This window comes from Hyperolius riggenbachi, chromosome 9 (assembly GCF_040937935.1).
Source record: "Hyperolius riggenbachi isolate aHypRig1 chromosome 9, aHypRig1.pri, whole genome shotgun sequence".
Taxonomy (NCBI): domain Eukaryota; kingdom Metazoa; phylum Chordata; class Amphibia; order Anura; family Hyperoliidae; genus Hyperolius; species Hyperolius riggenbachi.
Window position 1 is genome coordinate 134,827,666 of NC_090654.1, and position 12,903 is coordinate 134,840,568.

Genomic DNA, 12,903 nt, shown 5'->3' on the forward strand with positions numbered 1-12,903 from the left:
ACACAACAAGCTCAATAACAGCTGGCATTATGTATGTTATATGCAGGTTTCAAAGATTCTGAAGCCAATTTCTCAATACAAATGCAAAGAAAAATGAGGCAAAGGTGGAGAACATGACCCCACATCAACCAAGAGAATCCTTGTTTCATTTAACACCAAAATCTTACTAATTGCTCTGGGCAACCAATTCACTTCTGCTCCAGTTTTCTTTGTACCTGCCTTTATTCAAATCAGTCCCACGTTACAACAAAGACAGAATAGCATAATTTCCAAGTCCAACATGTAAGTACTAAGTGGATGGTAAATCCGTACCACGAAGGATTATGGGAACGAGCCTTCTTCCTTTTTGTACAATTCAGTGTCCATATGAAGAATGCCCTCCAGTGAGGTATGCTTGCAGCAAGTGGACTGAAGAATCAGTGCAGCCTCTGCTACATGCAGTTAGGATCCTGTAATAGGGATGGACTGCGTTTTTTGCCAAGCTGTAGCAAAGGGCAGGCGTTTAAATAACCGTTTCACGTCTTTTTGTTAGTACAATTAATAAGGCAGCCTTGATTGTACAATACAGCTTCTCTGAGGACATTAACAAGAAACCGTACATAAAACTAAGTAAGTTCATTGGTGTTCTCTTATGCATAAGTACCAGCCATGTCTCAAAATGCTCCAGAATGAGCAGTCTAGCTAAAACAAAATGACGGTTGACTCGGCGGCTGCATGACGAATGTCCAAAGAGAATATGGTTACATGATTGAACACTGCTCGCCGCTGGTATTCGTGGAATTCATGTTCAGTCCTTCAAGGTCAAAATTCAGGCCAGGAGGCTTAAAGCAGAAAAATGCAGAAAGTTAAAATAAATTTAATTGAATATCACCTATGGTACAATTAAAAACAAAACTGTTAAGATGGTCATACAATATAAAACCTGATTGTAAAATCATCTATTCCTACCAATATTTATGTGGTATAAAGAACCAACAGATTAGATACAATATTCATTCATAGCTCAGGTTGGCCCTTATACAACACAGATATGATGATGCTGGATACAAATTGTACCGATTGTCTAGTGTATGGCTGGCTGAAGGCTACATCTAATGCAGACACTAGAAGAGCCCACACACTGTTAAAATGCAAAAGCCACAAAAACACATCTGAAATAGTACAAACCTCTACAATGCAAAGGGCCTAACAAGGAAATAATAGGCCAGTAATGAGGTTATAAGCAGAGTGAGATTTGCAGAAAGAAAGAGGTGCAAGGAAGCCCTGAGACCAGCAGCACTACAGCAGTGTACATGTACAGACTGATGGTCAAGACAAAGCACGAGAATAGGCAGCTATGAAGCCCTCCAATCTATTCATAATGCACAATAATCGCTTACGGATCATGGGTCATATTGATATTTTAAGTATATCTATCCTTTAAAGTTGATCTGAAAAATCCATATGTACAGGTTTTAGCTGTGTCTATCAATGTAAGCCACTCCCATAGGCTTACATTGATAGACACGGTCAGGAGCCAATGAAAGCGGCTCCTGAACGGCTCACATCACTGCCGTCATAGAGACGGCAGAGTCCATGTCCTGAGGATCCCAGCGTGCGGCGGGTATGTGCGGCGATTCGTTGGTTTTTCGTCGGTATTGTACCACCGGTCTCTGGTCCTTAAGGGGGCAGAGACCGCTGGTACTTAAGTGGTTAATTATATTTTTGCTCTTTGGTAGATTAAAAATGTAACATAGATAAAAGGTAACAGAGGAAAACCAGTAAAAAAAAAGAAAAGAAAAGCTGTGAATCATACCCAATGTCTGATGACGAACTGCGATTACTGTATTTTAAGCAAACTTGACATCATACTTAGTGTTGGGCAAACAGTGTTCGCCACTGTTCGGGTTCTGCAGAACATCACCCTGTACGGGTGATGTTCGAGTTCGGCCGAACACCTGATGGTGTTCGGCCTTTTAAGTTCGGGTTCGCCCCGAACTACTGAATGGCCGCCGAACAGGGCCCCTGTTCGGCCGAACAGGGCCCTGTTCGCCCGAACATGCCGCAATACGGCCCCCCTATGGGGTCGCAGGCATAAGGGGGGAGCATGCCCCGATTGCGGGGGGGGGGGGGGGGGGGGTGGGGGGAAATTCCCCCCACCCCCTCCGCTAGCGCTCCCCCCTCTGCCCGCTTTCCCATAAAAAAAGTTTAAGGCAAGTTTAATAGTACTTGGTGGCTGGCCTGGCACTGGCAGTGGAGTGAGGAGGAGGAGGAGTCCGAGTAGCAGAGTGACGCGTTGAGGCCGGGCAGCGGGCGGTTCAGCGGTAGTACCCCTGTGGTACTTCCGCCCTTTCTCTGACCTCACGTCCTCTGCATACGAGGGTACGCGTCACGCGTACCCTCGTATGCGTCATCACGTAGAGGACGTGAGGTCAGAGAAAGGGCGGAAGTACCACAAGGGTACTACCGCTGAACCGCCCACTGCCCGGCCTCAACGCGTCACTCTGCTACTCGGACTCCTCCTCCTCCTCACTCCACTGCCAGTGCCAGTGCCAGGCCAGCCACCAAGTACTATTTAACTTGCCTTAAACTTTTTTTATGGGGAAGCAGGCAGAGGGGGGAGCGCTAGCGGAGGGGGTGGGGGGAATTTCCGACCCCCCCTGCGATCGGGGCATGCTCTCCCCTTATGCCTGCGACCCCATAGGGCCCCCAAAATGGGCATGTTCGGGGGTCCCATTGACTTCCATTGAGTTCGGCGTTCGGGCCGAACATGCCGAACATCTGGCCCATGTTCGGCCTGTTCGGCCCGAACCCGAACATCCAGGTGTTCGCCCAACACTAATCATACTCTGCAGTAAGAGAACACAGTTGATTGCTGTAGGTCTAAGGAATCACATGTTCACTGAAAGTGTACCAGAGATGTTATAATACAAAGATTCAATATTTACCCGGGGCTTCCTTCAGCCCCATAAGGACATCCGAGTCCCTCGCTGTCCTCCTGCGGTCTGCCGGTCAGCCGCAGTCAGCCCCGGTAACTGGCTAAGTCGCGTCAGTCAGAGTCTTCTGCACATACTTACCCTGGGTAAGTATTGAATCTTTGTATTATGTCTCTGGTTTCCTTTAAAGAGGAACTGTAAGGGAGAAATTAACTCACCAGAGTGAAACTGATGGCAGGTTTGTTAGAGAAAACCCTGTTCTCAGAAGGGAAAAAATACTGCAGTCATCGGAAATCCAGCTGAAATCACTCCCACTCAGTGACGTCAGGCCTAAATAAAATTCAGCCTTGGATGCACAAACTTGTGGGTAATGACATCACATGCAGATGCTTCCTGATTTGCTGCTGCTCATATTTAACATGTACCTGAGCCGAAGCTCATGTACAAATTGAGATACTTACCTAAAGAGAAGGAAGCCTCAGGATCCTGTTGAGGCTTCCCTCCCTGCTCTAAAGTCTCCTGTCACTGAGCACGGGAGGCATCGTCAATCACATCGGGGCCACGCAGCTCCTCTTCCGGCAGTGTGGCCGCGCAGTAGCCACATGAGCCCGCCCGCACATGCGCAGTAAGCCGGAGCTGCGGGCTCCTTGCTAGTGTGTGGCCATCCTCGCGTGTCTACTGCAAGACCATGCTGCAGTTGGTGTCAAAGGGATCAAACTGAGGGGTCAGAGTAGAATGATTTTTTTTTTTGACTCCACAGCCTTGCTATTTTCATTCATTGATTTACTGTGGGTACTCTTTAGTGTCTCCCTCTCACAATCTTTGATAGGGCAACAACAGTAGATTGTTCCTTTAGCCACCAGATCGACGATCTTCCTGCTCTAAAGAAAATTCACTCATTTTGGTGACAAAAGGAGCAACATCTATCTAGATTTGCTCTGCTCCTGATATTAACACAAAAAGGTGTATATGGAGATTGCAAGGCCCGCTTGCAATGGGTTGTTTTGCTATCCCAAGTTTGACATGGTGTGTTCTTTAGCAAGATTTTCTACAAGTTACATAAGAGAACATCCTCCCTCCCGACAGCCCTCTCAGCAGTGACATTCCTCATGGCAAAGTTTGTAAACAGGTTGTGTGAGCAAGAGGCACTGCCAGAGGGCCAAAACTGGTCACAAGATGGGAGAAATCTCAGTGACACAGAGTCAAAACCCTGAAATAGCAACTGACTATATACAGGGCAGAGAGGTGGGAAGAGAGGAATAGGGCAGGGATTAGGATAGGAGATCTGTTCCCTATAGTGCAAGAAGTAATTTTTATTGGGTTAGTAAATAACACATTCACCTATGCAGGGCAATATGTACCAAAAACATACTTTGGGTTTGATTTGCTGAGGTTTTTCAGGCCAGGTTTGCTGATTATTATGAACAATGGTTTGCAAACATAACCTGGGTCATACTGGCTCATTACCAAAAGGACTGAAGTCTGACTGGATTAGCATGCTCGTTTCAGGTATGTATACAGTACATAATTGGCATTTATGTACTGTATATCGAGTTCACTGACTTTTCAACACTTGCTACTGTTACTGTTTACATGATCCTGTTTCCACCACCTAATGGAAGGCTATACAAATGTTAGGGTTAGGATTAGTCTATTCTTAATAAATCCAGGGAAGGTCTGCAGTGTCACCTATGTTCTGCAGCTCAGGAAAACCTCAGGAAAATATGTATGAACTAACATTTTTATAGTGTTTTTTTCCATACAGGATTCAAAGTACATAAAGAGCTAAGTAGAGTGCTAAAGTACTCCAGTTGGGTTTATTCCTGTCATAATCCAGCCTAAATCTAGTGCCATGTTCTTACCAGTGTGTCTTAAAGTGACTAACAAAAATTACAACGTTTTTTCTACCATCCTACAAGTTCCTAAACCTATTCTAATCTGTTCTGGCTCACTGCAGCACTTTGTACTATCACGGTCTCTGTAATAAATCAATGTATCTTTCCCCTGTCAGACTTGTCAGCCTGTGTCTGGAAGGCTGCCAACTCTTCCATGCTGGTCTGTTCCTCTATGCACACTCCAGTGTGTGTTTTATTTACATAAGCCAGCAGCGTCTCTGCTATCTTATCAGTGATAGAAGAGAGCTGGATAAAAATCCTCCTCTGTTAGGCTGTGAAAGTAGCTGGCTGACACATACTGAGGAATTACAAACACAGGCACAGGCAGAGCTGTCTGCAGGAAGCCTGTAATGTTCAGTGCATGAGAGAAGAAGGGGACAGAAGGTAAACACACAAATGATCTTTTGAGATTCAAAAGGAAAGCTGTATACAGCCTGCTTGTGTATGGATGTATTTTCTATGTGTGGACATGCTGTACATCAACCTACTTCCTGTTTTGGTGGCCATTTTGTTTGTTTATAAACAAACTTTTTAAAACTGTTTTTGACTACTTTTAATGCGGCGAGGAGCATCGAAATTGTGACAGAGGGTAATAGGAGATGTCCCCTAACGCACTGGTATGTTTACTTTTGTGCGATTTTAACAATACAGATTCTCTTTAAGCACACCTGGAGTGAGAGGGATATGGAGGCTCACATATTTATTTCCTTTTAAACAATGCAGATTGCCTGGCTGACCTGCTGACCCTCTACCTATGTTTTAGCCATAGACCCTGAACAAACATGCAGATCAGATTTTGCAGACTGAAGTCTGACTGGATTAGCATGCTCGTTTCAGGTGTGCGATTCAGACACTACTGTAGCCAAAGAGATCAGCAGGAATTCTAGGCAACTGGTATTGTTTAAAAAGTAAATAAATATAGCAGCCTCCTTATACCTCTCAGTTCAGGCCTACTTGAAAGTAGACTAAGAAGAATATGGAGGCTGCCATATTTATTTCCCTTTAAACAATACCAATTTCCTGGCAGGCCTGGTCTATTTGGCTGCAGCAGTGTCTGAATCACACCAGAGACAAGTATGAAGTTACGACAATAACATCAGAATCACCTGATCTGCTGCATGCTTGTTCAGGGTCTTGTCCCTCGGATATCTGGATGCCTGCACCGCTGGCCACGGAGCATGAAGGAGTAGAGCGTGAGGCAGAGGGGAGCCTACCATTTCTTAAATATGCCTGAATCTTCCTTACATCTTGTAAGTATTACTCTTTATTGCAGATATTAAAATGGCTTTCAATGCACTATAGAGCACTCCTTTTTATACATAGAACACTACCAGCAGCCTAGCAAGCAGTATGCGTAACCTCCTGATCGGTATGCCTGACACTGTCGGGCATGCCACTTGCTAGCCTCAGGAGTCCACCAGGATTAATCTATTAGACTGAATGACTGCAAAAGGTTTAGCTAGCAGTAGGCTAGCTAGTATGGGTGGCCAGCACCGCCCAGTCGCCCCCGATCCAGCCGCTAATACATCACCCAGCCTGGTTCCAGCGATCGCAGCAGCCTCGCCGCACAACTCTTGTCTTCTCTATGGGGAGGATCGTGACTGCGCATGACATCATGTACAATCCTTCCCATATAGAAGACCGGAGCTGTGCGGGAAGGCTGCGGCAATCGCTGCAACCAGGCTGGGTAATGTATAAAGCGGCTGGATCAGGGGCGATCGGGGGGTGCTTGCATGTGTATGATGGTTAAGAGTCGCACTACACTATCACATGGTATTTTTAAATGTCAGCCTAGAGATGGGATTCAATCAATTAACAGTGCTAAATATAGTGGAAAAAGTGGCTAATATAGACATCTCTTATGCTGGGTACACACTATGAGATTTTATGGTCGATTTACTGTCAGATCGATTATTTCCAACATGTCCGATTTGCTTTCCGATCGATTTCCGTTAACCTTAATAGGAAATTGATCGGAAAGTAAACCAGACATGTTGGAAATAATTGATCTGACAGTAAATCAACCACAAAATCTCAGTGTGTACCCAGCATAATTACAGACATTAACACCCAGACTGAAGTTCAGTTCATGCCACTGACAGGACTTTATTTCCATGCCTTTCCTTCCTTAGCCTGACACACTTCACTGACCTCTAAGGAGAGGTTGTATAAAGGCATCAAACTAAAGTTACATGAAGCTCTTCAGTCTGTGTATTAATTGCAGGGAGAGAGGCATCTCATGTAATCACTCTTTTCATTGCATACATTTCAGTGTATTATATGATGTATATTATGTAATGGCCAAGTAATTTTGTTAAGTATCTTAACCAAACAAACAAAAACTTGCTGCCTGCAGTATAATATCACATACTGCATGCAATTTCCATTCCATAGTGTGAACCCTCCCTCAGACAAACCGGTGGTAAGTAGTAAGTGGCAATCTGTGATGGCACTTCACACGTATCACAGTGATGGATATTTCACTGACTAAAGATCCAACCTTCATAAATGGAGTACAGAGTATCTTACAAAATGCAGCAATGTGCAGCGAAATCACAAGGGGAAGATGTAGTATTTTTTTTCTAATATAGCATCCCTTAAAATGTTTTGCCTTGACTTTCAATTTAAAGAAAACAGATGAACTATGTATGCCTCCAATCCACTCATGCAATATTTAGCAGGGTGCTGCTAGCCTGATACTAAAGAAACAGATCTGTACTGCTTGCAGCAACCCAACTCCAGATAAGAATTTACTTATGGAAAGCAAAGGAAAGCACCTCTTTGATACAGACCAAGGAAGTACAATTCTATTCACTGTGCTACCAGAAATACTCAAATACTTACAGAATCTCCAGCCAGTTCCTTAGGTGGGTGTCCTAGTTCTTGAAGCTGCACAAAAAGAGAAGTTAAAAACAATAACCTGAAAACAGTGTCTGAACCTATTCTTCATAATGCTTCTAAATAGAAAAAAACATGTATGTTCCTCAACGTACGTACATCAAAAAAAGGGCGTCGGGAAAAAAGGGTCCGTGGTTTAGCCGAAATTTAAGGATATTGTCAACAATATTTTATGGTTTCTTCTTGTAATAAAAGTCCAAAAATATTGTTTAGAACACGGAAAATGATAATATATGTATAATCCTTATAATTGTAGAATATTGTGTATAACCTTTTATCGTTTCTTCATGTAATAAAATCTGAAAATATAGTTTATAACAATATAAAGATAAGTACATTCGTAATAACTGTAGTAAAACAATATTACCAACATTGTACTACAACTAAACCTAACTCTACTCTCACACAGAACCCTCCCTCTACCTATCCCTAAAGCCCCGTCTACACGAAGCGATCCGGCGGCTCGATTAGCCGCCGGATCGCCTCTTCCGCATCCCCGTGCGTGCCCGCCGTGTCCCCGCGCGTGCGTCGGATTCGATCCCCCGCTCGTCCCCGCTGGCGCCGCTTATTTTCCGCTCGATTCCCTGCCATTGTCCCCTTGTGGGGAACGAGCAGAGAATCGGCGGTGGCGAAATCCGACCTGACGGATCTTATCAATCGAGCCGCCTCAGCGGCTCGATTGATATGTCACATCGCCTCGTGTAGATGAGACTTTAGACCCCCTTGTGGTGCCTAACCCTAAGACCCCCCCTGGTGGTGCCTAACCCTAAACCCCCCCCTGGTGGTGCATAACCATAAGACCCCCCCCTAGCAGCTCCTAACCACAAGACCCCCCTGGTGGTGCCTAGCCCTAAGAGCCAAGGACCCCCCCTGGTAGCTCCTAACCCTAAGACCCCCCCCCCCCACCCCACGGGTGGTGCCTAGCCCTGAGACCCTCTTTTGGTTTTAAAAAAAATATTTTTTAAATCCATAGTTATTGGAGGAGTATTTGTATTTTCCAGAAAATATTGTTTTAGTTCTGAAACTTTACATAGATAGAAATAACTATGGTATCTTTGTAAACTTTATTGTATGGTAGGTATGTTTGTAAACATAATTATTCACCGAGCGCCCATTGTAAACGCTATTATTCCCCGGCGTCCATTGTTAACATTATTCACAGGGTGCCCAAATTTCCCGTCAGGTGCTCGTCAAACGATATTTAACCCTCCTGGCGGTCTATTAAAAACTGCCAGGGGGCAGCGCAGCACTTTTTTTGTTTTTTTTTAAATCAAGTAGCGAGCCTAGGGCTCGCTACATGATAGCCGCTGTGCAGCGGCATCCCCCCACCCGCTCCGAATGCCTCCGGCAATCTGCAATCAGGAAATCCCGTTCAAAGAACAGGATTTCCTGGAGGGCTTTTCCCGTCGTGACGTCATTGGGAGTCCCAATCCACCCCTCAGCGCTGCCTGGCTAGGGGTTACCGCCAGGAGGGTTAACATGACAGTCAATGGCGGCGCCTTTTTGTCCACTTGCCTCATGCACCCAAAATTTCCTTCTTCCCCAAAAAGCAGGCAGTGTGCAAGAGGGTACCAGGAATCCTCTGTCACATCTTTAGCAGCAGATGCAAGAGAAGCTATTAACCTCCCTAGCGTTCTGGACGAGCTGAGCTCGTCCAGAGATGCCGGATGTCACCGTTCAGGCCCTGCTGGGCCGATTTGAATAATTTTTTTTTTTAAACACACAGCAAGCACTTTGCTTGCTGAGTGTCCTACCCGATCCGCCGCGATACATGCGCCCCCCCCCCCAGACCCCGTGCGCTGCCTGGCCAATCAGTGCCAGGCAGCGCTGAGGGGTGGATCGGGTCTCCCTGTGACGTCACGACATCGCTCCGTTCATCGCCATGGCGACGGGGGAAGCCCTGAAGGAAATCCCGTTCAGAACAGGATTTCCGGACGGGTCTTTGCGCCGGCGGCGGAGGGGTGGGAGGTACGCCGCAGGGAGGGGGGAATCATGTAGCTAGCGCTAGGCTAGCTACATGATTAAAAAAAAAAATGCACAAAAAAAACGTTTGGCCGCGGGAATAAGAACGCCAGGAAGGTTAAGGGTGAGTTTATCAAGGGAGAGCAAGATGGGCCAATTAGAGGCCAAGATTTAGGTGACCACTGTACCTATTGTAAGAATTTCGGTGTTAGAGTCTTGCAGTGCATAACCCTTATTAACATTAACCTCCTTGCAGGTTATCCCGAGCTCAGCTCGGGGTAACCTGCGCAGGAGGATTTCTCAGGCCCCGCTGGGCCGATTTTCTCAATTTTTTTTTATTGCACGCAGCTATCACTTTGCTAGCTGCGTGCATATCTCGATCGCCGCCGATTCGCCGCTACCCGCCGTGCCGCCCCCCTCCAGAGCCCTTGCGCAGCCTTGCCAATTAGTGCCAGGCAGCGCTGAGGGCTGGATCGGGATTCCCTCTGACGTCCCGTCTTTGCTAGCTGCGTCAGCACACCGATCGCCACCGCCCCGCGCTCGATCGCCGCTATCCGTCGCGCCGCGCCCCCCCCCCCCCCCCCCGACCCCGTGCGCTGCCTGGCCAATCAGTGCCAGGCAGCGCTGAGGTGTGGTTCGGGACTCCTAATGACGTCCCGACGTCGGTGAAGTCATCCCGCCCCGTCGCCATGGCGACGGGGGAAGCCCTCCAGGAAATCCCGTTCTTTGAACCGGGGGGATGCCGCTAAGCAGCGGCTATCATGTAGCGAGCCCTGGGCTCGCTACATGATATAAGAAAAAACAAAAACAAAAAAAAAAAACTGCTGCGCTGCCTCCTGGCGGAATTTTTTATACCGCCAGGAGGGTTAAGAGACACTTCTAGAAGCACCATGCTGAAGGTTTTAGCAGAAAAATTTAAGATGTGGTGGCATCCAGGAGGTAACAAGGTAGACAATGTCCAGTATACAGTAAACAATACTTTCTTTAGAATTAGGGAACAGATCACTGGGAAATGGGATTTTCCAGTGCGTGCGTAGTAATGATTGTGCTGTTTATGACATCACAGACTCAGGCCCGCCAATTACAGGCCTAGCACGTAATAGACAGTGGACTTCACCCCCCAGGGGTGGGATCCAGAGTTATCCATTGGCGGTCTGGTTTATAAGAGGCCGCCTGGCCGAGAGTGGGCACTGCTAGCCACTTGAAACGACTTTCAACTTCCTGCTCTTACTACTGCTTCACTACACTTGTATATATGCTACGGTCTTAGGGTGAGGTAACAGACTGTTTTTAAAGAGACTCTGAAGTCTCAAGAAAAACATCTTTTTATTTTAAAAAAAATGTGTTTAATAGCTTTGCCCTACCTTAATCGCCGTATTCCCGCCGCTGTAATCTCACTAAATTCCCCCAAACTCCCTGGGGGGCAATCCGGGCAGCGCTTCTATGAGAGGCAGAGTTATGAGCCGCAGCTCTGCCTCTCAGCGTGTCTATCAGCCCAGATCGCCGCCTCTCCACTGCCCCTCTCAGTCTTCCATTTACTGAGAGGGGCGGGGGAGAGGCGGAGATGGCGGAGATACGCGGCTGACTGACGCGCAAGGAGGCAGAGCTGCGGCTCATGGCTCTGCCTCCTATAGCAGCAAAATCCACGACCAAGGAAGTCGTGGATTTTGTGGGGGAAAGGGAGGTGGGAGTTGGGGGGGGGGGAATTTAGATTACAGCAGCTGGAATGCGGCGGTTTAGGTAGGGCTAGCATATTAAACACATTTTTTAAATAAAAAGATGTTTTTCTTGAGACTTCAGTGTCTCTTTAAGATGAACCTGAACCCTTCGCTAAGATTGGTTCAAGACGCCATGAAATGCAAAATGAACTTGAGATTCCTGCTTTGCTGAGGCACCCTTAAAGACATATGACTGCATTTCTGCTGTATACCTATATTGCCAAATAAACTCCATAAGTTAGAAGAAGTCTGATTTTCCTCCGTGCCTGCTGCTGCGACGAATGTCAAGTTATCTCAGTTCCTGTGATATGGTGCTGAACGAAGGTGGTAGCCCATAGCAACCACCAAATTACATTTTTTACACCAATATTCTAGCCAGTATAACCAAGTTTATTTGAATGGTTCTATTCTCTTTTTCCGAAGGCATCAGCTCATATACTGAGTACACTAACAATTTTGGGGTAATAAGGAATGAGACCGGTGTGTCTTCAAATAGTGTCTAAAAATAAACATTTACAAATCTCACACACACACACACACACACACACACACACACACACACACACACACACACACACACACACACACACACACACACACACACACACACACACACACACACACACACACACACACACACACACACACACACACACACACACACACACACACACACACACACACACACACACACACACACACACACACACACACACACACACACACACACACACACACACACACACACACACACACACACACACCCCTCTGGAATTAAACAACAGACCATTGCAAAAAAACCTTGTTTGGCTCAGTTCACACTGAAATGTAAAAAACGGGTACTTTTCGCTGGATCGGAGTACAACGCAAAAATGGCCAGTGAATGTCCGATTCAGATTCCGCTTTTTAATCAGTTTTTACATCCGATTCAGATTCCGATTTGCAGTCTGCTCCCTGCACACTGCAAATCGGAATCTGAATTGGATGTAAAAACTGATTAAAAAGCGGAATCTGAATCGGAATCACTTGCAGTGTGCAAGAGGCCTAAGGGTTTTTCGCCTTCCTCTGGATCAACAGGGAAATACGAGGGAGCAGGCTGGTGTTGTACTTTGAACTCGTTGAACGCAAGTCTTTTTTCAACCCAATTAACCACTTGCCGACCGCGCACTCATAACGCGCGTTGGCAAAGTGACAGCTGCAGGACCAGCGACGCAGATCTGCGTCGCCGGCTGCAGGCTGATTAATCAGGAAACAGCCGCTCGCGCGAGCGTCTGCTTCCTGTCAATTCACGGTGGGGGCTCCGTGAATAGCCTGCGGGCCGCCGATCGCGGCTCGCAGGCTAAATGTAAACACAAGCGGAAATAATCCGCGTTGTTTACATTTGTACAACGCTGCTAACAGTAGCAGCGTTGTACTAGATCAGCGATCCCCGGCCGATCAGTGGCCGGGGATCGCTGTCACATGACAGGCAGGAGCCTGTTAGAGGCTGCACAGGACAGATCAGTTCCTGTGCAG

General features: G+C 46.6%; 1 protein-coding gene across 1 annotated transcript in view; it reads right to left on the reverse strand.

The window, feature by feature from the left end:
* Positions 1 to 203: 203 nt before the first annotated feature.
* Positions 204 to 12,903, reverse strand: part of PEX19 (peroxisomal biogenesis factor 19) — a 75,085-nt gene continuing 62,385 nt past the window's right edge. The window contains exons 7-8 of the mRNA XM_068253552.1: positions 7,655 to 7,699; positions 204 to 821 (exon numbers count right to left, since the gene is read on the reverse strand). Coding sequence (XP_068109653.1) covers positions 741 to 821; positions 7,655 to 7,699 — 126 coding nt within the window. The 3' untranslated portion in view covers positions 204 to 740. The remainder of the gene's footprint in view (positions 822 to 7,654; positions 7,700 to 12,903) is intronic.